General features: G+C 38.7%; 1 protein-coding gene across 3 annotated transcripts in view; it reads left to right on the top strand.

Annotated features, from left to right (window-relative positions):
• Positions 1-987: 987 nt before the first annotated feature.
• HSF2 (heat shock transcription factor 2) overlaps positions 988-27,941 on the top strand; it is a 39,861-nt gene continuing 12,907 nt past the window's right edge. The window contains exons 1-6 of one of the 3 annotated variants that reach the window (XM_058679754.1): positions 988-1,647; positions 16,049-16,157; positions 16,300-16,427; positions 16,912-17,036; positions 19,449-19,524; positions 21,851-21,912. In XM_058679754.1, the coding sequence (XP_058535737.1) occupies positions 1,555-1,647; positions 16,049-16,157; positions 16,300-16,427; positions 16,912-17,036; positions 19,449-19,524; positions 21,851-21,912 (593 nt within the window). In that variant the 5' untranslated portion in view covers positions 988-1,554. Of the gene's footprint in view, positions 1,648-3,253; positions 3,850-16,048; positions 16,158-16,299; positions 16,428-16,911; positions 17,037-19,448; positions 19,525-21,850; positions 21,913-27,941 lie in introns of those variants that run through there. The other 2 variants (XM_058679701.1, XM_058679815.1) reach the window with 2 other exon arrangements.

Genomic DNA, 27,941 nt, shown 5'->3' with positions numbered 1-27,941 from the left:
GATAACTGAATGTAAATATGATATAGTAATTGTGTCAAGGAAGTTTCACAATATTTTTTAAAAAGTGATAAATAATTTAAATAAGACATAAGTGCCATTCTAAAGGTTCCTAATGAAGGTTTCACAAAAGATGCATAACTTCTGTACGGATTGTTCTTGATCTCGGGGTTTAAAAATTTGGGGAAAGTTTAGAAAAGGGAGGGCGGTCCTCAAAGCCACAACAGCATGTGGAAATGTTCAATGTGAAGGAACATGACCAGTAAGTGGAGTAAAGCCATCAAGAGGCATAAAGGTTGAGCTGTTTGAGAACAGCAGACTATGAGAACTGGTGTGTGGCTTTAGCCAGCTGAAGATCCTTTATGTCATTCTATAGGTGTTCAAATTGAGGACAGCCCTTCCTTTTCTAAATTTTCCCCAAGTTCTACTCACTCCTTATTATATACTCCCACCATTTCAACCTATTTTAGGCAAACAGGATCCATTTGCACAAATGCATTCAAGCCTAGAAGTTAAAAGGCACTATTTGAGTTCCTACGTTCTCAACCCAGCTAAGGCTCTGGACTTCAAAGGCTCAGTACTTCAGCCTCTTGCTGATGCTGCCCCCGGGAGGCAGCGAAGTCAGCTGCTTCCCTGAGGGGTGCCTGTCAACAACCCAAACCTGACTGAGTTCCCAGCTCCCGCTGCCCTACACGGGCCTTGGTTATCAAGTGGTTGGGGGTTCTCTTTTTGTCTCTCAAGTAAATTATTTTAAAAAGGACAACTATTCAATTGACAAAAATGGTATCAACTGAGAAGGCACTTAGTGGGTGAATTAATAACAACAATCTACTTCTAACAGCTCCTGCCTTAAAATAATATAGGCTCATTAATTCTTTTTGATGAACGCACTTAAAAAACACCGTGTTTTTTCTACTGAACGCTTAAGGGCAACGTTCATTATTTTGAAGTTTCGCTTGAAGGCCTACCATATCGTGCCTGCGGACTGCTCTCACCCTTCCCGGCTTGATGAATTATACCTTCCTCTACACGGGCGTAAATCATACTTCGGCTGCCAAACTTATGACTCAAACGCCTCGGAAGATATTCGCAGGCTGCCGGCGGTATCCTCCCAAACCAAAGCTGTTTCCACGTGAAGCAACCAAACACCGCCTCCTGAACTGAAACTCGGCGACCGTCAAGGCTCCCTTTATAAAAAGCAAATGAGAAGGCAGCGCCCCCTTTTGCGCCCACCCTTCCAAGAGCCAGCATCCAATCAGTGTTCAGCGTGGTGCGCTCGGCGCCTAGGATTGGCCGGGCGCTGCCGGTGCGGCTGGAGGAGCGCCCGGAGCCCTGTCCGTCACTGGCGGCCGCTGGGCTTCCCGGCTTCGCCGCGCGCCTGGCGAGGCCAGGGGGGCGGGGCCCGGAAGCTGCTGCGCCTGCGTTGTGGGCGTTCTCGGAGAAGCAGCTGCCGCCGCCGCCGCCTCCGCCGCCTCCGCCACCGTCGCCGCCGCTGCCTCCGCTGCCGCCGCTGCTGCGTTCGGGTGTAGAATTTGGAGTCCCTGCGCCTGGTTAACAATGAAGCAGAGTTCGAACGTGCCGGCTTTCCTCAGCAAGCTGTGGACGCTCGTGGAGGAAACCCACACGAACGAGTTCATCACCTGGAGCCAGGTACGGGTCGGCCTCCGGACAGCCGGCGGACGAGCCGCCTCCTCTCGGTCGCTCGCGGCCTGCGGCGGGGCGCGCGGGGGCGGCGGGGCGCGGGGCGCGGGGCCTGGCGCTCGGCCGCGCGCGGGGACCCCCTCCCGCTGTATTGTTGGCGCGCGGGGAGCGGCCGGCGCCGCTGGCCTCAGGCCGCGGTGGGGGAGGGGCGCCGCGGGGCCGGCCGCCCCGTAACGGTCCGGCCCGGTCGGCGTTCGGAACCGGCGGGGCTCGGGCAGCCGGCGAGCGGGGGGCGCGGGGGCCGCGTCACCGCACACTCGTGCTGGCCAGGGGGGCAGCGGGGGCCCCGCGCCGGGATCCTCCACGCCGAGGTTGATCTGAGGAGATCTTTACCCTGGAGACGCGATTCTGCACACGGGCTCGCACACACACACACACACACACACACGAAACGCGCGCGCCCGATCTGCACACACACACACACACACAGCTTTCTAGCTGGGGTCCCTTCGGAGGAGGCCAGGCAGGGAACTGTATCGCAGCTTATCCGTCGGTTTTAAAAATATTACATAGAAAATGACAGAATAGTTATTGGCGATTATGAGCCACTTGGAAAAAAAAAAGGTTTTTATGGCTGTGGTATGATAAGTGCTGATAGACAGGTGTTCGGGAGTGTGGGGGCTAAAAGGAATCACTGAATTTCACTCGTCGCCAGCAGATGGGTACATGGATGCCCGTAACTGGTTGTTGGTTTGATCTCGGCGCGGCTTCTGAACAAGGGTGACCTTAGTGGAGCCCCCGGTCCTGCCGAAGTTTCACCCTCATGAGGTCGATGGGTCGCCGAGGTGACCCAGGACCCCTCTTCTAAATACAGGAGAAGAGAGTGATTATAATAATACTGCATTATACTTCTAAACTGTCAGAATAATTTTCTTGGAGAGGATTGGGTTTCTCTTTGAGGAGGAACCCCTGTTTGGCAGGGAGGTGGGGATAATTTCATCTATAGATTTCTTGAAGAAAAAGACTTCTTCTGTAATGTCTGGCACCTGTTAAGTGTTGAGTGAATGTTATCTCCCCTCTACACCTCCCTTTGATTTCTGTGCTTTTCCTGTTACAAGAAACTTACAATTTTATTTATCTTAACAGGAGCACCATATTGAGTACAGGAAGTTTTAATGACTTAATTCTGAATCGTGTCACTTGTTCATTTTTGTTTTTTAAATTTCAAGGTTTAGTTTCTTTTCATCAGCATTGTCAGCCGTATTTTTACTCAAACATGAATAACCTCACCGCCTATGTATGTGCATATTAAGGACTTGATGTGTAATGTACAGTTGTTCAGAGAAAGGTGAAAAATAGGAAGCCAGCCACTGGCCTGTCCTTAAAATAAACAGATGTCTCATGCTTTTCATCTTTCAGAAGGATTAAAAGTTGACAAGGATGGATCAGCACAAACTCAGGTATTCATGTTAGAGATTGAGATTCTCTTTCCCACTCCTGCTGACTTTATTCTTTTTATTTCCTTGTAGTACTCTTTAATTATATTGATGATTGGTTTTAGTGGCAATGAAAGCGTTAATTCTCAATAGCCAAAATATTTTACTAATATTGCTGTTTTCTGGGAAGTATCAGTTATGAGCATTTCATATCAATCTGCATCATTTTATGAATTCTAAACTAAGCAAGTTATTCATATTTTTGTTCTATTAAGTCAAAGTTTGTTTTAACTACCTGTTTTGTAGGACACCAATGGGACAATAAAACTCAATGAGATCAGTGTTGCTGCCAGTAACAGAGAAGCAGAAATGTAATAAATGTGTGACCAGTCAGTGAAATGGAAATGCAATGCGAGTAATAGGAATGATAAAGATTGTGTTTGAAAAAGAATATTAGAAGTCATCTTGTTTTAATCTCATCCTCGTATAAATGAGGTTTTGGGATTTAAACAGGGTAGGCTATTTGTCCTTAATTCCACGGCTCACCAAGACTGGAGATGGGACTCTGGCATAGATCATCCAGCTCCCAAGTCAGCTTCACATATGATCACTGAAGTTAACACAGCTTGATACCATAGCTAGTTTCATAACAGGATATGCCCCCCTCAAGGCATGGGACAATCCTGGATAAATGTTGACTGGGGCCAAGACTAAGTCTACTGTCTTAATTCTGTTCTTCCACAGATTTTTCTGAAGGCAATGTTAACACTAAAAGGTAAAACTTCATTTAAGACATGATGTTATTAGATGGGGAAAAAATGTTACTTAATGTTCTAGTTGCTATTTATGGTAGTTTCTGGTTTTCTTCAAACTTATTGTGGTGAACTTCTTTTGAGGTAATTTAGCATTGTATTATTTGAGTGAAAATCATATTGAGGCCTTTTAAAAGAAGCAGATGTTTTGTGAACCATTTTTTATGCTTTTTTTTTTCTTAAACTGGTGGAAAATAATTTAGTTCTCTAACCTCAGTACAAGGAGAAGAAGACTCTTACCAGATGCATTTTGGAGGGCTTGGTTTAATGTCCCTAAAACATTATATAACTTTAGTTTTCCTTAAACCTTGTCATATGCAAAATTGAAAACTGAAATAATATCTTAGTTCTTATAATTAAACAGATATGCTGAGTGATCAAAATTATTCTAAAGATGTTTAACAAAAAAAAAGCGTGGTGCATGTACATTTTAAATTTCCCCATATTCCCCAGAACAAAATAAAAATCTGCTCCCTTTCCCTCCATTTTAAAAACTTAACTGTAACTTCAACAATTTATATAGTTATTCTTAGCTGTAGTAGGCAGTAGTACATTGCCAGAGTCAAGGACAGAAATGGTATTGACAATCCAATAACTTAATGCAGTTTTAAATGTGACATGGATCTAAAGAAATGACATATGTGTAGCTTAGAAACAACTGGGGAAACTTGATACTCAAAGACAAGAGGTTGTGGACATTAAATGCAAGTTATTGCCATAGATGGTAAAGAGCAGCATTTGTTGCTAATGAAATTTGGTATTTAGTGTATTTGAAAAAGACTTACTATAAAAGAGGGAAAGAACAGAAATCTCATGGCTTTGTTAGTGTTCTTGGCCTTGTCTGTTCTGCATTATTTAAGACCAAGTGATTTCCATTAAACACCTCAAACTCTACTTTTTTGTGTTGTAAGGCTTTTTCTGCCTTGTTTTCACTCCCAGGTCAGCAGAAATGAATCCAGAAAAAGAAACAGTAGCAAAAGCAGAAGTTTTTGTTTTTTTCTGGCTCTTTCGGATAAATGTGAGGGGTAGTCTCCTAGATTTACTAGTGTAGTAGTGTTGTTTTGAATATCACAGAAACCACTGGGATATGGAGATCGCCATATCCCAAAATGAAAACAAGAAAGGCCATAGATATGTTCAAATAGGGTTAAATTTCAGTGTAGATGGATATGCCAAAAGGTTGAAAAGTTTAATTACTGTGTTTATGTGTACATAAGACAGAGAATGACTTGGAGCCTAGGAAGGAATGGTTGGTGAACTTACAGATTGATTTTTAAATTCACAAATTTTTGTTCTGAGAGAATTTTAAATATGGGACTGAAGAATTAGGTTATTATTAAAATTTTTTGAGTATTCTCAATCAAGAGTGTCACCAGATGAATTTGGGCAGTAACAGCTGTTACTGCTCTGCGAACTTGCCAATATTTGTGGATGGGGTTTAAAGAGAAGGTAGATACCTGTCTCCTGCCCCACTTAGTAGTGGCTTTCTGACTTTTGTTAAATGCTCAGAAGAAAGGAAGTTTTGTATTGTGTTGCTTATGCCTTGGAGTTTTAGGTGGTAGGTGGACTTTTTTCACTCAGAGGTCTTTTTGTTTTGTTTTTAATAATTTTGTATATAGAAAGAAGTACTGAAATAAATATAAGCAGAGACAAAATGATAAATGGGTGAAGAGTGTGTGAGAGGATAAGAAGTCAGGAGGTATTCATTTCTCCATTTGATATAATCCAAGAGTTGAAATTCTCGAAGTGTAATTTTGTCCTTTAGTCAAAAATTAATGTAGTAGACAACTCACAGATTCTTGCAGTTCCTGTGTAATTCTTGTGAAATCTGCATGCTAGGAGTTCATACTGTAGTGACCCAAAGTACCTGCTTTCATTGAACTTAAACTCTAGTAGCGGATACTAGAATATAAACTGAAAAGTAAGAAAATATGAAGTTAGTGACAAATACCATAAAGAGAATAAGACACGATAAACAAATTATATAGGTTAGGGACCAAACAGAAGACAGAAGATTTATTTACTTGTTACTGGGAAGTTAAGCTTGTTACTGTGAGGTAAATGAATATGCTGTTGTAATAATTTGGGAAAAAAATACTAAGGTGGGAGATAGGGATGAGGAAAGGAGAATGTGGAGTGCTTATGCTTTATGTATTGTGAAAAAGGTGAAACCCCTTTTATAGAAATTAAAAATAATAAGGATTTATTTATTTGAAAGGCAGAGTTAAGTGAGAGAGACTTGAGGATCAACTTTCCATGTGATAGTTTACTCCCCTAATGTCCACGACAGCTGGAGCTCAGCCAGGTGTAAGCCAGAAGCCTGGGACTCCTTCCGGGGTTCCTGTGTGGATGGCAGGAACCCAGTCACTTGGACCATCTTCGGCTTTGTGAGACACATTAGCAAGGAGCTGGATCATAGCAACCAGTACTCAAAACTGACACTCACTGGGATGCTAGCGTGTAAGACCTAACATACTGAGCCTCAGGGCCAACTCCAACCACATATTTCCAACAGGAAAATTTTAATAAGCCTTCTGTTTCAGGGAAATTGAAATAAAGAAAGTGAGGAATGTAGGTTTAGTTTTCAGAATCAGCCACTACCAGGGCTGATTCAGGTGAGAACTCTTAAAGTCAGTACTAAGCTCTTGACCTTTGTTGGACAGAGTATTGTCACATCTCAATGAATGGGTAGGGCTGTCAGTGGTACTTCACTGTTGAAACCTATTGGAAATTGTTTCTTTGAAATTTACTGGCATATCCGTGAGACCCCCCCCACCTCCCGAAGAAGTTCCTGGCTCCTGGCTCCTGGCTTGAGATCAAATCAGCTCTGGACGTTACAGCCACTTGGGGAATTAACCAGCGTATGGAAGATCTTTTCTCTGTTTCTGCTCCTCTGTACATCTGCCTTTCCAATGAAATCTTAAAAAAAAATGCTGGGATATATTCCTCCTAGGGCAGGAGTTGAAAAACTGCAGCCCATGGACCAGTTGTTTATAAATAAAGTTTAATTGGAGCACTGCCATGCTCAGTCTGTCTAGATATTGCATGCACTTTTTTGCTTTTTCCAAAAATTGGAGTTATGAGATTTATGATCTACAAGCCTAAAATATTTCTTCTCTGGTCTTTAGGAAAATGTTTGTCCATTTCTGCTTTTGAGTACCCTGAAAGATCATTCATGGAGAAATGTCTTGCAAACCTCCAAGGGAGGTTTGAACCAAGGAAAGCTAATAGTCATTGAGTGCTCCTCACTGCCATGCATTATAAGAGCTAGTCGCTGCAGAACCTGTAGAAGCCTGCCAAGTGCACATTGGAATCAAGAACAACTTTCTCTTGTGATTTCTCTCTCTAGTATTCCTGTTGCTGAAGATTAACTTGACAGAAAGCAAGATGTTTAAGGGGTCCTGCTGCATGTTTGCAGAACAATGAATTTGGAGCAGTTACTTCAACTTCTTGCAGATGGAATTTAGGTAGGATGAGGAGGAACTTCTCCCTGAGAAGGGGACATTTGAGCAGACTGAGTAATTTGAAAGGATGGGCCAATAGCAGTTGTGGCATTATGGGTTAAACTGCTTCTTGGAATGCCCATATCTTGTATCTAAGTGCAGGTTTTGAGTTCCAGCCCCTCTGCTTCTAATCTAGCTTTCTAGTAATGTGCCTGTGGCAAAGAAGATTCTGGCCCAAGTGCTTGATTCCTGACACCCATTGCAGGAAAATTGAGCGGAATTCTTGGCTCCGGTCTGGCCCTGGATATTGGAGGATTTGTCAGATGAACCTATAGATGCAAAACAGTTTAGTTTTTCCCTTATCCCTCTACCCCGTCTTCTTCACTCCTCCTCACTGTCTGACTACCTTTCAAATAAGTTAATATTGAAGGATATAAGAATTCCCATATGGCTGGAGTATCTTTAGCGAATGAAAGAGTGAGGTCAAGGATGATAGTCAGCCCAAGAGCTATGGTAAAAAAAACTGGAAATGAAAGAACCTATTAGAAGATTAATGAAGATTTCCAAGTTGATACTAAAAAAAATGGTGACTGTGATAGGGTAGTAGCAGTAGAAATTATGTATGAGCAGTCGTTAGACTCGCTACTAATTTTTAAGGTGAAGTTTTAGAATTTGTTCACAATTGGCTGTAATTGTAGGAAGGACAGAGAATGACTCATACATTTGGCAAGATCAATAGGATGAATTCTTTTGCTTGGATGTGGAAAATTAGGAGAAGTGCAGCTTTGGGATTCTTTTAACCAGATACATTAAAATTAAACTTTAAATTAATTTCGTAATCCAAAAGGGATCATTATTGCTACTAGTTGAGCATCACTAATCCAAAAGTCTGAAATACTCAAAACTTAAATTTTCTTTAACAGAGAAGGCACTAAAAAGTTGTGGATGTTAGAGCATTTTGGATTCAGGTTTTGGGATTAGTGATACTCAGCTAGTAAAATCAATACAAATATTCCAAAATCTGAAATTATTTCTGAATATCTCATCTGGTTAAGTATTCAGATAAGGTGTACTCAACTTATATTTGAAAATGATCCATTTTGCTTACATTGGGTTGACCATGGTTAGTCATATAGCCACATCTAATTTCAAAAGGGGTAAGGAATGCAGTGTTTAGAACGTTTCTGAATATTGGGACTAGCACAGTAGCTCAGTTGGCTAATCCTTTAACTGCAAGTGCCTGCATCCCCTTTGGGTGCCAGTTCATGTCCCAGCTGCTCCCTTCCCATACAGCTCTTTTCCTATGGGCTGGGAAAGCAGTGGAGGGCGGCCCAAAACCTTGGGAACCTGCACCTGTGTGGGAGACTTGGAAGAAGCTCCTGGCCTCAGATAAGCACAGCTCTGGCCGTTGTGACCATTTGGGGAGTGAACCAGTGAGTGAAAGATCTCTCCGTTTCTGCTTGTCTCTCTAAATCTGCCTTTCCAATAAAGATAAATGAATCTTTTAAAATAATGTATCTGAATATTTCTAAACAACTGGAGTGACTTCCATACCTTAAGATTTCCAAGTGGAAGTGCTAAGTAGATTGTTGGGTCTAGGACTTTGATTTTGAGGGTTGCATTCAGAGCTTGTAAATGATAAAGTTGTGGAGTGTTTGAAATTGTGGAGGGACATGCAGCCGCTTAAGAATGAACTAGCAGGTTGAAGATCTCTGTAACTCTACTTTTCCAATAAACTTTTCTTGTAATGAAATAACTGTGTCATATATTATGAATATTTTTGTATGGGGTAACTTCTATTATGAATTGCTGGAAATTAGAGTATAAAGTGTTTAGCCTCAAGGGAGTGCAAACCAAAGCAATCAAACTAGCTTATTCTTATTTCATTGTTTATCTGTTAGTTGGATATTATTGCTAGTAATTTTTACCAACCCAGTGGAGGTAAAGTGTTATCTCAGTGAATTTTCTGAGGTTTTTATTTGAAAGAGTTACAGAGGGAGGGGGAGAGAAATAAAGAGAGAGAAACAAAGCTCTTAATTACTGATTCACTCCACAAATGGCAGCAACAACCTTGCCAGGACCAGGACAAAACCAGGAGCAAGGTGCTTCTTCCACCCCGGTCTCCAATGTGGGTGACTGGGGCCCAAGCAGTTTGGGCCATCATCCACTGCTTTTTTCCAGGCCATTATAGAGCTGGTTCAAGGCTTGCATTTCATGTCTAAGTGTTGAATCTATCTGAAATTATTTTTTATGTTTGGTTTGAGAGATCTGGTTTCACTATTTTCTGTATATTTAGGTGACAAGAATCTTTATGGAATATTTATGGAACACGTTTCTCCTTTTTTCAGTAGTCTATATTGGCACTTCTCTATTAAGTCACAGTTCCATACCATATATTGAGAAATGCTCCACTCACTAGTTCAATCCCAAAATGGTTGCAATGGCCACAATAAGGACCAAGCCATAGCCAGGAGCCTGGAATTCCATCTGTCTCCTGTGTGTGCAGGAATCTAGGCACTTAGGCCATCCTCTACTGCCCTTCCTCGGCACACAACAGGAAACTTAGGAGCTGGGGAAGGAAGAGTGGAGCCAGGCCTTTGCTGAGGCCTCAAGATTATGCAGCAGGAAACTAGTTTGGAAGTGGAACAGCCAAGACTCAAAACAGCACGCATACATGATGGTGACATTGCAGATAGTGGTCCAACCCCCTGCACTTTAGTACCAATCCCTGGACACTGTCTTAATTGTTTGAGCTACCGTAAGAGAATTCTATAAAAGGAGTGCCTCAAACAACAGGACTTTTTTTGTACAGTGCTGGAGAGTGAAGTCTAAGACCATAGTACTGGTCAGTCCAGTTCCTTGGTGAAGGTTGTTTTCCTTGTTTGTGGACAAGTACTTTGTCCATGTCTGCATATAGAAGGAAAGAGAGAAAGGGGAAGGAAGGAAAGATGGGCAAGCAAGTGAGTATTCTTTGTCTCTTCCTGTGAGGATGCTAATCCTATTGGAGCTTTAACCACTTCATGGTTTTATGTAAACCTAATCATCTCCTAAAGACTCACCCTCTAAAAACCATCACATGGCAGGTTAGGAGTTCCTCATAAAACTTCGGGGACATATACCTAGTTCATTAGAGATCCTGTGATTTTTTATCTCCTAGATTCTTTTCTTTTGTTCCATTGAACAATCTATCATTATGCCGGTATTGTACTGTCTCAGTTGCTCTAGCTTTATACAATCCTTTGGTAGGGTATCTTGTTCTTGAGGAATACCTTGACTTTTGTTAGCTTTTATGTTTCCATATGTATGTCTTAAAATCATGTTCCATTTTTAACAAGTCTATCGGATTCATTTTGTATGCTTTTGTAATATTTTGAAATTAGGTTTTGCATATCTGGGTTTTTTAAAATACCCTACAGAAGTTATAAGTTGCATGTTTTGTTCTGAAGCACATTTCTAGCTACTGTAGATAATTAGAACTACAATATGTTCATATTGATAACAAATCAATGTGCTAATCGTTTTACTAATTAATATACTAATATCCCTAATATTAACTAATTATTATCCCTAATATTATTATCCCTAATATTAGCTAATATTAATTAGTTATATCCCTGACATCTGTGGGTAACTTTTTTTGCTTTCAGAACGTGAGGCCTTCAGTTTGCTTTCTTTTGCGGAGACCACAGCTTCAGAGTGTTGAATAGACGCATTGGTCATTTGATTTTGGCCCTGTTCTTAATTTAAAAGGGAAATATTTGGAATATTTTCTTGTTAAGTTCTGTTTTGTTAGAATTAAGAGATTTTGTCTAATTTTAATTTGATATCAAACAGCGAGTTGGAAGGAAAAAGAATAGAAAATAGCTTTGAAGTAGATGAATCACTGAGAAATACTGAATTTAAAAATGTGTAAAACTGTAAAGAATTGTAGATTCAACTTGAAATTTGAGAAAGAGACAAGTATAGATGTGCGGATATAAATAAAACCAATAACTCTGGAGTCGGTGAGATTGTCCAAGCGAGTGTGAAATGTTTTTTTCTCTTAAGAACCATTTGAATATTTATAACATCATTCACAGGCCACACAAACTTTCAGTTTAAAAATTAGCTTGCTATTTGGGACCAGTGCCGTGATGTAGTAGGTTAAGCATTCACAGTGATGCTGGCATCCCCTTAAGCACCAGTTGAGTCCCAGCTATTCCACTTTGGTTCTAGCTCCCTGATAAAATGGCTGGGAGAGCTGCAAAAGATATCCCAAATCCTTGGGGTCCTGTGACTGTGAAAGACTGGGAAGAAACCCCAGGCTCCCTGTTTTGCACCTTCCCTACTCTGGTTGTTGCAGCCATTTGGAAAATGAATCAGCAGATGAAAGATCTCTCTCTGCCTCTCCCTTGTAAATACACCCTTTAAATAAAAACAAATAAATTTTTTTTGAATTTCCGGTCTTCTATAGTCCAGAGGCTGCTGTTTTCAATCCTTAGAGCTTCAACAAAATAATATACAGTCATCATCAAGGATAACAGTCAAAAAAATAAAGAAAGGAATAAAGCCTGCCCTTTTATTTAAGAAGTAGAGAAACCTTGAAGGAATTATGAGAGGAAAGTAGTTCCTAAAGCCTCAGAGAAAGTTGTTCAAGAAAGGAGGAGATAGTACCAACTGAGTTTGTACAGATAGCAAGCGAAAGACCAGAACTGACAGGAGAAATGAATTTGTCAGATGACTGTTTTAGTAGTGTCAGTAGCTCATAAAAACTAAAACAAGTTTTTCTTGTGGGTGAATGGATTGTCCTAAATTGCAGAAGAGGAATTTAAAAGAGCTGCTTGGTAAATTTCACCAGTAGGAATAGGAAGACTGGGAGGGAAATAAGGTAGAGGGAAAAAGAAAATGTTTGTATTTTTAGTTTTGATAATTATCTAATTGCTGACACAGATACTTTTGGACATTTCAAAGTTTATCATTCTGGTAAGGAAAATTATTTGTTTTACTGAATACTTCTTCAGTTATGGATGAGACCATCTGCTTCTACACTTCACATTGGATCTTTTACCAAACATAATTATGTTATTGTTATTACAGAAACAGAGAGCAATAGAGTTAGGGCAGGAAACTGCAGGTCTACATGAGTAAATTTGTTGTTTTATCTGTATATGTTAGAAATTTAATATGTGATTTTTTCCCAGTAGCTTGGTTCTAAAGGTTAGGTAACATTGAACTTCTATTTTTGCCTTTCCAATGCAAAGTTTATTAAATAATCCTTTTCCCTCCTGATTTCATGCCCTCTTTTGCATGCCAGCCTTATTTCCTTATGTTACCTATTAAATCTTCAGATAGAAGATTTGCTGCTGCTTTTGTCCTCTATTCTGTCCATTTATTTATTTAATTACCTCTTGCTTAATATCATACTTAAAAAAATTATTTTCATTTACTTGAACTGCAGAGTTACAGAGAATGGGAGACAGAGAAAAAGAGAGAGAGAGAGCGCTTCCATCCTCTGAATCACTGCCATAATTGTTGCAATGTTGAATGGTAGGCCAGACCAAGGTCAGAAGCACAGAACTCCATGTGGATCTCCTACACGGGTGGCAGGGGCACAAGTTCTCTAGTTTTCTACTGCTTTCCAAGGTGCTTTGTGAGCTGGATCAGTAAGCAGCCAGGAGTAAAACTGATATCTAAGGGAATGTTGTGTCAACAGGGTTGGCCCTAATGCAAACTTTTTTTAAACACTAATTGGTCAGCCTAGAGTAAGTTAACATTCCTTCCCATTGGTTTTAGCATTTTCTTGCTTATTCTGTTAATACCTTTCACATATGTTCATAAGCTTAAGTATCTAATATTTAGTTTTCTTAGCATCTCTTCATTTTACTTTGAAGTCTTTTTTTAAGAGCCGAAAGCTGTACAACACTGTTTATATTCTTTATATTCTGTATTCTTAATATTTTCTTAAATGTCCTCAGTTAGTACTTCAGAAAATTATTGGAAATGGACTTAAATGTTTATTTTAGTGAAGAAAATTAGAAACCAACGCATATTTTTATAATATGTAATTTCTCCAAGATTTTTAAGTATCTCCTTGTTTTTTAAATGTTATTTTTGCATACTTGGCATTTTTATGTTATTAGACTCTCATTCCATTTTAATTTCAAACTTTTTAACAGTTGTGGCAAAATATAGTTAATGTAAAATTAACTGTTGTACCCATTTATAGGTGTCCAGTTTATTGGCATTAAGTACATTCTTTTTTTTAAAGTTTTTTTTTTTTTTTTGTCTTTATTGGAAAGTCAGATATACAGAGAGAAGAGGAGAGAGAGAGGAAGACTTTCTGTCCGCTGATTCGCTCCCCAAGTGGCAGCAACGGCCGAGGCTGAGCTGATCTCTGAAGCTGGAAGCCAGGAGCCTCTTTCGGTCTCCCACGCGAGTGCAGGGACGCAAAGCTTTGGGCTGTTCTCGACTGCCTTCCCAGGCCATAAACAGGGAGCAGGAAGGAAGTGGAGCAGCTGGGACAGGAACCAGCATCCATATGGGATCTTGATACATGCAAGGTGTAGATTAGTAGTAGGCTATCACACCAGGCCCAAGCTATAACTTACAACTTACCCCTTCCTCCAGGAGAACAACTGTTCTCCTCTGTGTCTCCGTGAACTGGCTAATATGTGGAATCATTCAGTACTTTTCCATCTGAGACAGTTCTTATTTCACCTGCCATAATGTTTTCAAGGTTCATCTGTATTATAGTTTGTAAGGCTGAGTAACATTTAAAATATTTATTTTGTTTATCACTCAGACTTTTATCTCTTGGCTACTGTGAATTCTGGTGCTATAAACATGGTCTATAAATATTTGTCCAAATCCCTGTGTCCATTTTTTTGATTATGCAAATTGTCTGAAACTGAAATTTCTGAATCACAGGAAGAGCCACCATACTATTTTTCACAGCAGTCCTAACTATTTTACATCTGCAAACAGTGCACGACAGTTAAGTTTCTCTATTAGTTTCCTTGCTTTTGATACTAGCCATCCTAATGTGTGTAAAGTAATAGTTCATTGTGGTTTTAGTTTTTCATTTCCTAATGATTACTAATTTTGAGCGTCTTTTCATGTGCTTATTGCATTTTGTATATTTTTGTTGGAGAAATGTGCCTTTGTCTGTTGCTCATTTTTTTTAGTCACATTGTTTCTCTGAAATTGTGGAACTTCTGTGAACATACCTACTCTGAATATTAAGTGCATGATCTGCAAGCCTTTTGTACCATCCAGTGGATTTCCTTTCCATTGTATTGATAATGTTCTTTGAATAAACGTTTTAAAATTTGATTTAGTTAGATTTTACAATTTTTGCTTTGGATGCCTATATTTTGGTGTGATATCTAAGAAAGCACTGCCAAAGCCAATGTCATGAAGCTTTTCTTTTGATTTGATTTGATTTTGTAAGACTTACATATTTATTTGTTTGAAACTCAGAGTTACAAAGAGAGGAAAATACGTAAAGACAGACATTCCATCTGCTGGTTCACTGGCTAGATGGCCTAACAGCCAGGGCTAGTCAGTCCTGAGCCAGGAGATTCTTTCAGGTTTCTATGGGTAGCAGTCTCTGTGCTTTTCCCAGGAGATTATCAGGGAGCAGATGGGTGAGTAGAGCGACCAGGACAGGCACTCCCACCCATGTGGGATGACATTGCTACCATACAGTGCCGGTCCCTTACAAGGTTTTAAAGCTTAGCTTTTACATTTGCTTCTTTCACACATTTTGAGCTAGTTTTGTATTCAAAATTCAAAATAAAAATGCAGAAAAAATGATATTAGGTAAAAGTATGACTTCATTCTTTTGGATATTGATATTCACTTTTCCCAAAATCAATGCATTGAAAAAAATGTCTTTTCCTTATTGAATGGTCTTGATGCTTTTGTTAGAAACCCTTGACAGAAGTTATTTGAGTTGTTTTATTCTATTTATCTGTGTATCTGTTGTTAATGCCAGTAACTTGTTCTGAATAGTGTATTTTTTTTGTGGTAATGTTCTTTTTTTATGGAAAAACACTGATGACTTTTAATATTAATTTAGTAGCCAGATAGCCTAATGAATTCTTGTTTTTGTCTGGTTGTACAAGGATACATTATGTTTCAAATAGTAAGAAACTGCTTCCACTAAAGATTTATTTTTATTTAATTGTGGAAGTTTTTGTTTTGTTTGTGCTGATCAAAGGCTAGGAGCCAGGACCTTTCTCCAGGTCTCTCAAGCAGGCACAGGGTCCCCAGGCTTTGGGCCACCTCTACTCTTCTCCCGGGCCACATGCAGAGAGCTGGGAGGGAAATGGAGCAGCCAAGACACAAACCAATGCCTGTGGGGTCCTGGCAGATGCAAGGCGAGAATTCAGCCGCTATGCTGTCATGCCAGGCCATAATTGTATGAGTTTTAAAACAGAATTAACTAATCATGTTGGCTTTACAATGTTATTTCTTGTTTCTGATTTAATGAAGAATCCTCTAATATTTCGCCAAATAATTTCATGCAGCTTTTAGTTTGAGACATACTTTTAAAAGTTGAGGTAGACATCAAATTCTTAATTACAGTTTGGCAATAACTTGTTCCTTTTTTTTCATGAGGAATCGAACACTAGTCTAAGGATATCATAAAGTGACAGCCCAAGACAGGTTTAGGGTTCATATAAATCTTCATATGTTAGAAGACTTTACTAATTGGCTATTTATTTATTTATTTCAGAATGGCCAAAGTTTTCTGGTTTTAGATGAGCAAAGATTTGCAAAAGAAATTCTTCCCAAATACTTCAAGCACAACAACATGGCAAGCTTTGTGAGACAACTGAATATGTGTGAGTATGAGCCTCAGTTTAATTAGAGTGCTGTTATCAACCACCAGTTCATTTTTCTCATTAGGATGATAAAATGTATTCTATACAATCACCAGTAATTTTTGCCTATTTATTTTCTCATCTGAATTTTCTATCTTTTTAGATGGTTTCCGCAAAGTAGTTCATATTGATTCTGGAATAGTAAAGCAAGAAAGGGACGGTCCTGTTGAATTTCAGCATCCTTACTTCAAGCAAGGCCAGGATGATTTGTTGGAGAACATTAAAAGGAAGGTAAACTACTGTTAACATGAGTTAATTAGGATATTGACATTGAGTATACTCAAGGAGTTCTGTTTTCACTGTTGAAATTAAGAACTAAAGAAATACACAACTACTACTACTTGCATATAGTAGGTATTCAGTAATACTTTTTTCAGTGGATTATACCTTTTGCTTAAATCAAGTACTTATTAAATGTATAAAAGGAAGGTGGAACCTGAAAGAAAATGGGTTAGGATTCAGTTATTACGGAAAGAAAGGAAAAAAGATAGACCCTAAGATGTTCTTGCTTTTGAGAGCTCCACATTGGGAGAAAAAGTAAATTGATTAATCCTTGCTTCATCTCCTGTTGAAGTTCATTATTCCCTGTAATTCCAAACTGAAGTTTTTGGAACCAGATCTCATTTATTGAATAGGATACAAAAGCCTGCAATAGGGAAGGTATGTGTTACATTAATGGTGTTTGGTATCTGATTTCTAAATTTGCCTTTGAAAGGTTTCATCTTCAAAACCAGAAGAAAATAAAATTCGTCAGGAGGATTTAACAAAAATTATAAGTAGTGCTCAGAAGGTTCAAATAAAGCAAGAAACTATTGAGTCCAGGCTTTCTGAATTAAAAAGGTAAAGTATTATTTCCAAATATTCTAACATGGCAATTAGTTCTGTGTTCTGGGATTTGAAACTGTGTATTGTATATGTATATATGTATATTTGTTACTCTGCAAATGCAACAGCTGGGACTGGGCCAGACCAAGCAGCTAGGATCTCAGTCTGGGCTCCCACATGGATGATGCTTACCAGGTGCTTGGACAGGGTGTGTCATTAGCAGGAAATTGGAATTCTTGATAGAGCTGAGGTGTGAGTGGCCCAATTAGTGTCTTAACTGCTATGCCAAAAACCGTTCCAAAATGATAAGTTTTTAAGTTCATATAGCTTTCATAATGGTGTTCACACACCATGAGGGCAGGCATTTGGCCTAGGAGTTGGAATTTCTGCATCCCCTATTAGAATGTCTGGGTGTGTTGTATCTGTTCTAACTCATACCAGTTGTTAACCTTGTTTCATGGCTTCTCACTTATGGTAATGTATAGTGATGGAGTTCTGGGGTCTATCATGTATAGATGTGGGAGTGTAATGGAACATGCATCCCTGCATCCAGATGAAAGATGGATTCCCAATGAAACTGTTGGACATGTGTAGACAGTGGGATGCTGGACTGTCTGACATTGTCTGTACCAATAATGTTGGGGTACACTTAAATAAGAGACTGGTAGAATTATGATTCCTTGTGAAGGACTACATTATTGTAACAAAATGGGAAAAATCTGACGGGGGGTGGGAGTTTTGGGGAGGAATCTCAATTTATATAAAATTGTATTACATAATTCAAAATAAAAATATATTTTAAAAAAATGTCTGGGTTTGATGCCCAGCTCCCAACTTTGCTGTCAGCTTCTTGCTGGTGCTGACTGAGACTGTGGTGAGGACTTAAGTACTTGGATTTCAGATTCTCTTATGGGTGACCCAGATTGAGTTTCCCAGCACCTGTCTTCTGCCTGTCCCAACCCTGGCTGTTGAGGGTAATTAAGAAATGAGTCAGTGGATGGCAATACTCTGTCCTTTCTGTCTTCAAATAATAGTGTTCCTTTTTTCAAACCTACCATCCTCCACTTAGGATTGTGCAAGATATTTTTCTCCATGTGGCCTTTTAGCAGTAGGTAGGATATGAAAAGAAGATTTGCAAGTAGATCTAATTGATACTTATTTCACATAGATTTGGGAAATATACAAACCTTTTCAGGTATAATAAAGCACCTTTCTTTTGTATTACATTTCTTTGTAGCATTATGCTAATAACTTAAATATAGAATAGATGTATATTATATTACTTTTTTTAGTAAGTGGCTGGGTTTTCCCTAACCCAAATAAATACTCGTGAATAATTATTTGATTTATTCTTTTACCTATTTCAAATCTAAGACATTAATTTTTCTTTACTCACATGTTTTCATTGAACGTATAACCTTGGACTGTTATTCCACTTTTAATAAGCTTTGCACTTTCCTGTTTTGTGAATTTAACCAGTTATACTGTTTATTGTATTTACCTTTTGCTTATTACTTGTTCCTTGACCCAGCTCTTTAAATCTCAGGTGTAACCCTTAACAAAAGGGAGTTCCAGATCATTGTTTAAATTTGAGAGAGAACCATCTCCTACCTACTTTTGTGGAAAGTAACAGCAACTTTAGAGTTAGAAAAATTATAGTAAATCAAGAAAAATGAAAGAAAATGTCCTTTTTATTGCTTCTATATATATAAATTCACAGTTGCTTTTTTAATAGCTCAGGTCTAGGAAGATGGCTTTTGTAGAAACTTAACAAAAAAGTAGAAAGCTAACGCATTGAATAGATGGGTTGTCGTGCATGCCTTCTCAGGATAACAATTCAGTTTCCGTTAAAAATAGGAAATGACGGAAAAGAAGCTATTACTGCCAGGCATGTTATCCAAGCATTTTAAGTTTGCACCTGTGCTTGAGAAAAATCTACTAATGACAATAAATTCACAAAAACTTGAGACTCATCTACATCCACGTAGAAGTAAGCAGTTTCCTTGTTCAAGCCATCTGGTTCATTAATTTAATTCCTGCTGAAAAAATTAGCTTCCAGCTATAGCTAAGATAGTCTGATAAACATTATGTATCTTGGGTAGGTCCCCTCAGTTCTCTGCATCTTAGTGTTGTCATTTATAAAATCTGTGAAATATAAAATGGGCATTTTTTAGAGAATGTAAATAGTAAATACCTAAAATGCTAATACAGTGCCTGGAAGTATAGCAAATCTTAGGTAAATGTCACTTCCCTTCACTTCCTAAAGTGATTCATAATGACTAAAGTCACTTGCTAGCAACAGTTGAAACATTGGCTTAGTTTTTAAAGATAATGAAGTACATTTTTAAATGTTGTGTATTGCCTACTATATGAATATAGGCCTGGTTTCTGAATATTTGTGCATATTTTCAATACATTTAAATACAGTGAGAATGAGTCCCTTTGGAAGGAGGTATCAGAATTAAGAGCAAAGCATGCACAACAGCAGCAAGTTATTCGAAAGGTAAAAATCTCTTAAATCTCCTCTCTTGTGACCACAAACTGCATTTGTTCAGTTAATACTGTTTGTGACCAAAATGGCTCTTTTTTGCTTAGCAAATAATTAATCTTAGCTTTTTATGTGTTTATGTGACATAAACGATGAAGTTAGATAACACCAAATATTACAAGATGGGTCTTCAGAAAGTTCATGGAAAATGCATGTTATGAAAAAACCGTGTTGATTTCAAGTATTTTGAATTGAAATGAACTTTTTAATTCCATTTTCTACAAACTTTGAAAAATACCTCTGAAACACACCGCCTTACTGTGTGCTAAAAAAAAAAAAAAGTCTCCATGATAAATGGAGATTTTCCAAACTAGTTGAATAGATTTTGGCTTGAAAAAAATTGTTTATTAATATGTGGCATTATTAGCCTTTGTAAAAAAGAGGTTGTGTAGTGTTGTAAAATAGACCCTGGATTTTATCATCTGAGCTAAAATGGAGGAATTTGACAAAAGCTCTCTTTTGCATTGTATTGTCATTTAATCTTTTCTTATTAGTTTTCTTTATTAATAACTAGTGAAACATTAATAAACGCAGTTATTTTTTGCTCATGAGTAACCTAGGCACTAGGTTTAAGCAATAAGTTTTTTTTGGGAGTAGGGGAGCTTCAGTTTGTTCCTGCTCAGAAGGCCCTTGAGCTAAAAATAGGGTTATGACTGATAGGATCTGGGTCTAATGGAGCAAGCTTAGAGCAGAGATGAATAGCAGTTACAGCTATTGGCCTGAAGTCAAAAATAGATAGCCCCCCCTTTTCTTTTTCAGTGCTGTGTGTGAAGGTTGAAATGTAGTAGGATCCAATTCTGTTTAGTCCAAATTATGTATTTTTAAAACTTACGTAAATTACTCTAATGCACAACCCTGTAAAAAACTTTGATTTTAAGTGATAAATGTACTTTCATGTGTATTTTATGGAAAAATATGTTAAATTTTAAAAAGACATTGTTTTGGTTAAATATTAAAATACTTCTAGGAATTAGTAATAAACGATTATAATATATTTTAATTTAAAAAAATATTCTTTAAAAAAACTCATCTGAATTTGAATCTACATGTTTTCAAACGTGATGCTTATATCATGATAACGAACAATAATTTTTACTCTCTTAACTTTGACATTTTACTGTTTCTTCTTGGATTGAGAGTTATGAATGTGAAGTGCTAGTTTTAGGACTTGTTGGGTGTATAGGTATTCAGTTAAGATGTTTCTATTTTTGTCCATTGAAAATTTATATGGTTTGTAAAGCAGAGCATCAGTTAGCATCCCTTGGAGGGAATACGAAGTGTTAAAATCGTACAGTAGGTATGTTTCATAGATGGTATCCCACTTTAATCATGTAATTATATTTTATAAAGCTTGTAAGCAAGACGTTTGCAGAGTCTGTAAATAGCCCTTACCCACTTTTGGCCTTAATACAGTCTGTCAGTGATTTACTGCTTGTTACAGTTTACTTTATGGTGTTTTGTTCACCATTTTTAGCAAGGACATTGTTTATATGAGCAGTTTTACCTGCTGGTCTTTACATTTTTTTTTAAAACACTTTGAGGTAGGATGTTCCCAGTATAATCCAAAAGCATACCCTTAAATCAGCATTACCTTATAGGCTGGCTAAATACAAAGTTATTGAGCCCAATTTAAGAATTTCAAATTTAACGATTTTATCTTTGGGATGATTAGATATTAACAAGGTTCTAAGTCAACACTGCTGGAGCATAGACCATATTTTAATAAATGTTATTCTAAAATATTTAGAATTTGCTTGCAATAATCTGGTTAATGTTTCCGCCTAGATTTAGGCAGATGTTGAATCTTAAATCAGTTTCCTTTGATTGCTAGCAGGAAATTTTGACAAATGTTTCTCAACAATAGTCTTTATACAATCAACCAAAACCTTTTTCTGATGCGAAATTTTATTGTTTTCCCTGAGAAAATTTACAATTGCTTTGCATGTAAGTGTACTATTGATGTAAGAAAACTGTTGCTTATGAAACACTTTTTTCTTCTGCATAGTAAAATGCAAATTTCTTGAAAAAATTTAAGTACTACTGCAAGATTTATACTTCTAGGCAAATTTGCTGCTTATCATCAACATAAATAACTGCCTAGAAGTTAGTATGTTACTTTAGACATTGGTTCTAAGAAGTATGCAAATATATTAATATGTGAGAAATTTTATGACTTTTTTAAGATGTTGATACATATATGAGTTAGTTTGAAAAGATACTTTGTAATATTGAGTAAAGAGAAAGTGTCGCAGAATAATTTTTACTTATATTTTGCTTTTAGATTGTTCAGTTTATTGTTACACTGGTTCAGAATAACCAGCTTGTGAGTTTAAAACGTAAAAGGTAAGTTTCTATGATAAAACCTTTTTACCTATATAATACATAAAAACAATAAAACATTGTAAAGAATGTTTAATTACAAGTGGCCAACATTCATCTAATGGCCAAAAGAACCTTTTAAAATTATATTCATAACATCTCCAGATTAAAAATTGAGGATCCCTTGCCCAAAATGCTTGGGACCAGAAGTGTTTCGGATTTTAGAATATTTGCTTGTACATAATGAAATATCTTGGAAATGGAACTCAATTTTCTAAATTTGGAATCCATTTATATTTCATATGCAGCCTATACAAACAGATGGATGATACATTTATGCAATGTTTTTAATTTTGTGTATGGAAAAAATTAATATATTACAACTGAAAGGCTAGAATAATCTTTTATTCCCTTGGAGACCATGAATAAACAACGTGTGTACATGTATTTTCATTGTGACCTGTCAGAGACAAGGTTAGATGGATTTATCTACTTACAGCATCACATTGACAAAATTTTGGAGGATTTGTGCATTTGAATTCTTGTATTACAAATGGTCAACCTGTATTCTCTACTGCTGTCATCCTGCTGATGATTTTGAGAGATAGAGATAGCTAAAATGGCCATTGTTTAATGATACAGAGTTAATAAAGGATCAATGTTTTAATTCACATCAGAAATTTATGATAGGAATAATGCAATTGACAGAACTAATTGAAATTCTAATAATGAGTCCACATGTGTAAAGAACTCAGTATTAATCCTGTTCAAGTGTACTTAGCTCAGTCTTCTTTAGCCTAGATTTTAAACATAAGTGTGATATGTAAATATGTAAAGAGCTGTGTAACAGCTAAAGCAAAATAATAATGGACAAAGGAATAGTTGAAAGGAGAGACAGATTATCTGTAAAGCTAAAATGTGGTGAAGTTCAATGAAAGCTTTGGGCCTTGATTCTGTTTTTTTCTGACTGTTTCTTAATGGTATTACTATCCTTTTTTTATATTGTTACTATTTAATACAATTCACAGATAGTTTTATAGTAGACTAGGCAGTGAAATATATTTAGAGTTAGTGCTTTATTAATGTTATAAGAACTGAGAACTAGGAATGGATATTGGGGCACAGCAGGTTTTGCTGCCACTTAAATCCTGTATTGGAGTACTGATTTTAAATCACAGCTACTTTGCCTCCAGTCCAGTTCCCTTGTAAGTGGTCGGGAAATCATCAAATGATGGTTGAAGTAATTGAATTCCTGCCACCCACATGGGGGACTTGGTTGTGGTTCATGGTTCCTGGCTTGTGTTGTCTTAGCTTAGCGTAGCCTTGGTTATTGGTGTTGTTTGCAGAATGAACTAGCAGATGGAAGATCTCTCCCTATCATTCTGCCTTTGACTGAATTTTAAAAGAAAAAAAAGGCAGAAGTCTTAAATAGGATTTAAGGATTCCTAATTTCTAGTTTTAATTTATGTTGTTGTGAAGAGTTCTTTGGATTGGGCCTAACACAATAACCTAATGGCTAAAGTCCTTGCCTTGCATGTACCAGGATCCATTGGACGCCAATTTGTGTCCTGGCTGCTCCACTTCCCTTCCTCTTGGGTGGGTCGTCTGTCCAGCAGGCCCAAGGACCACCAAGGGGTGAGGCAACAGTGTTATTATGCAGCAGAAACAGCAGAGACAAACTGGTGGTGAACATACCCAGTTTATTTAAGAGAAATCACAAGCTTATATAGGAGAAGGGGACAGGGAGAAGGGAGGTCCTCACAGTGCAACAACATTGTGACTGGCTAACAGATGTCTATCTCTTGTGGACCCTCCAATGAAGTTAAGGGTCAGGAAGCATAGAAAGCACAGGCAATTGTGTGTATCAGGGCAGGCTCGTTAAAGCAGGATGAATATAACACTTGACTTCCTAGAGTTGTTTACAAAGGAAGTCCTAGCAGAGCAGGAAAGAGAGACTGGGGTGCAGCCCATTGCTCCTATTGCATGCCCAGTGAACAGGCCATGTTGGAGTCTGTTAGCTAAGGGCACAGTGCCATGTGCCTATGGCCTCCACATGGGTAGGCAGGTGGAGATCCAGGGGACATCTTCCACATCTCTCCCCTCTGCTCTTAAAACAAGCTCCACACCCAAGATGACCTTTGTCCCGAGACCCTAAGATGTTGGAATTGACATTGGAGGACATAATTTGACATAAGAACACTATCTGTTATCATCATATTGCAGGCAAAACACCTGTCACAACAATGTTACTTGTTCTTGATGTAAGTCCAATTTATGTTGAGTCAGGACGGCAGGCCAAATCCCAAGGGCATAGATGGTTAGCATAGCCACATTGCTTACAGTTTCTACAGTCCGAGTGGTCTAAGTTAAGTGATAGTGCACATAGTGCAGTAGCAGCCATCGTGATCACAAGGGAGATGGTAGCGGTGATGATGAGGCCAGGAGCATGTTGGGTCCAGTGTAGAGAGGATCTTGTCATGTGCTTGCTTTCAGGGTCCCTGTCTCTCATCTTAGGCTGGGCTGGAGTCCCTGGCACTGGCACTGGCACCAGCACCATTCTCGTTTCAAAGATTTTATAAGACATTAAGCCACAAATGATCAGACAACACAGGTTGTGAGGTGTAAAATGAAAACATCACCAACATTAGTGAAGGCTATGTGATTTCAAATGCAAAAGTGGTCATTGCAAACCACATGTGAGGCTGAGGAGGTCACACACTGTGGAATTTAAAAGGTATCTTCACCAGGGACCAGATACCCTAACTGCCTATTATCCCATCTGACTCCTCATATCCCTCCCTAGGAGAATGGACCCAGCTGCTGCCAGGGAAACAGGACGACGACCACTCTGGCTACTTCGTGCTGAAAAGGGGCGTTGAAAGGCTGGGGGAAGCAGCAAGGCACTCTTCAGGAGGGGTCAATCTAGAGGTCCCTGATAGAAGATAGAAGTCATCAGGTGTCTGGAGTAATGATTATAGCTTGGAGACTTCTCTTTGCTGAAGTTTGGGCTCTGACAAGGCTAAAGCCACCTCGCATCTAGGCAGGAAATAATCAAGTGTTAGATTTTCTAAAAATAATTAGACTTCACCAATTGCAGTGAATCGTAAAATGTCAGAAAAACATTTATTCTAGAACATAAAGCACAGTAACAAAGGTACAATTTTATGAAACCATATATTGACAACTGTAGAACAGAAGAGTCATAGTAGGTGAACAGAGACCTTCTCTATGGGTTAACAAATGAGGAAGACATGAACTCTGCATCAGAGCAGTGAGGGTGTCCTACTTCAGTGGAGTCTAGCAAAAGCTTAAGAGGGACATTGGCAAATAGCCTCGTAGGGGACTGGCTGAGTAGTCTTAGGCCAGGCAACCCTCCTGGAGGATTTAAACTTCTATATTAGTTTCTGTTTTAAATAAGAACCGTTGGTTTTAAATGAGCTAATCTGGGGCTCCTGAGAGATCCTTTAGGTTACTCTAAGAGGAGAGGGTACCAAAACTAGAGCTAAGGACAGAGAAGGCTGCTCTCCCAAGTCCAGAAGGAAACTCTTAAGTTTCCCTTCACCATGAGAACCACCCAGGGCTTCTGGATGCTGATATTATGTGGCACTGGAGTCTTTGTAGGATCCTGAGCTGCTTCAGTCCTGTGTGAGAGACCCAACTGGAAGTGGCTGACCCTGAATTTCTTGGCCTTCGAGGGCAGTTAAACCTCCAGTGATTCTCTTTGGTAGATGGGACATGGTCCTTCGTGTTCTTCTTGACAGCCCTTGATGAAGAAGTCTGCTGCTTCTGCAGCAAAAGCTTTTGGGAGGCCACCAAGTGTCTCACTGGTACCAGGATTACAAACCTCTTCTTATCCTCAGGCTCTGCTAAGGAATCCCCTGCTGGTCTACAGTAAAAGACCATGTGACCACCTTTTAGAGGTTGTCAGGTGCTCTCAGGTCCCACTACAAGTGTCTATACATTTTCTAAATGTGCAGAGTAGTCAAGAATCTGTCTTTTAAAAATCGCCTATTTCTCACTGAGTTCAGATCTACCTGAGAAATTTTAAGATGTTTCTTAAACATTTTAACGAAGATTTCTCTGTGGCTCTATTAAATCTATTAGGGATTTAAATAAAGCATGAGACGTCAGGGACAATCATTATGCCTAATCCGCCAATTCCTGAAGATTCCCCTATATCACCCAATGTTGGGAGAGGGTTGGCTTCCTCCTCTTCTGTTGGGTCCTTGATGGCGATAGATCTTTCAGGACAAGCTTCTGCAGTTGTCTTGTTGGAGGGGCGTCCTCCAGTGGAGGGGGTCCACAGCTTGACATTACAGGCATACACCCATACAGACTATGGCTCAGTTTCTGGAAAAACACAAGCAAACCTTCTTCCAATGGTTAGCAAGGGGTCAAGGCCTCTCGACTTTTGGCTGGCTGGTTCCCTTCATCAAACCAAAGGCATTTGCATTGGACCAGCAAATGGCCTCCACTGACACACAGATGGTGGCTCACCAGAGGGTGGAATCTTAGGTGGTTTAGATTTTTTGTAAAATTTAGAATTTTAATGAAAACTTTAAAAATATGAATAAAGCCAAATTAACATGTTCATGGGGGATAGTATTTGCCCCCCTCTGAAACAACTCCTGCTACAAAAACTGTAAAAGTCAACCCACAAAATCTAAAATAGCTTACGAGCAGCATACACAGAATCATTATCCCAACATCACACTCAGAGAACCCAACAATTCCATAAAAGCGAAGATAAGAAGACAAGTGTGTTTGACCACATGTACACACTCCGAAATCTCAAGAAGCCATCATCAACCAAGTTCAGCAGTTAGTAGTGTTCACCAGAAACCAGTAAGTGAAAAGCCATCAAGTCAACAGTCTTAAACCAATACCCCGAGAGAAAAAAGTGGTTACCACTATGAAATCCCTCCATCAGGTTGAAAATCCAAATTTTCATCTTTCCAACAGTGTTAATTCTAAGAGTATGTAGTGAACAACCAGATACAAATGTCGAACTAAATTGTTAAAAGTGTGCAAACTAAAACCTTCACAGCTCCATGGACGTACACAATAGTACTGCAATGCGACAAAACTTTTTCCCCATTTGGCATTTGTGACAACAACCTTGACATAATTCAATCAGCCTAATCTGATCATCTGTCTCCACGAAATTGGAGATAAAGTTCGTTGATAACTCCAGGAGGCCTCAGTTGGAGATACCAAAGTCCCAGAATTTGAAACTTTTGAATATTTTGGATGCCTTTTTAAGAATGCCAAAAGGGCCAAAACATCTAATAGAAACAGGTTTTTTTCTCTTTTCTAAACATAACACAATATGATTATTCAGTTATTAACATAAAGTCATCACTCAAATATTTTTAAAACAAGTATATAACCTTTATCAATTGAAAGCAGTCAGAAACTTGATGAATAGCTGAAAGCATAAAAATTACTTGTATATAAAACACTTTGTACATTAATAAGTAGCATGTTCTTTAATTAGCACTTTGAAACAGTTTAATAGTAGGTTAGCTTAAGGGGTCATGGCAATACCACCTCCAGGGGAGTCTGTCTAGTGATAATTCTATTAACTGGGAATGCTTCTAGAGTAGACTCACACCCCCTTGGGTTTTTGGGGAAGGGCTGGCTGTGTCATGGCCAGAGGTGCTTGCAGCGGAACCTGCTTGGCTGGAATAGAGTCCCAGGGGGAGAAGGCAAAGTCTTAAGTGGGGGGTTACTCTGACTGGGGTGGCAAAGGGGGGCTCTAAACCAATGGAGGTGGTTGTGGCCCACTGTTGGCCATGGGCTCTTCCCCTAAAGCCGCCCATAACTGAATCTGGAGCAAAGTTAACAAGAGTGACCAAGGGCAGCTGCATCCCCCTGCTGGGCCGAACTGCTAGATGAGTATGCCTCACTTCCCTTTCCTTCCAAACACAATTTATCTGTACTTTCTTTCATACCCAAATGGGATTCAGCATCACTCTCCTGAAGTCAGAGGAATCTGTCTCTGGAGTGGTCCTACTCCACGTTTTACATTCTGAATCGCTTGAACTTATTTG

Source organism: Ochotona princeps, chromosome 1, assembly GCF_030435755.1.
Source record: "Ochotona princeps isolate mOchPri1 chromosome 1, mOchPri1.hap1, whole genome shotgun sequence".
NCBI lineage: Eukaryota > Metazoa > Chordata > Mammalia > Lagomorpha > Ochotonidae > Ochotona > Ochotona princeps.
The sequence above is the reverse complement of the archived record's forward strand: the minus strand, read 5'-3'. Positions and strand labels throughout refer to the sequence as shown.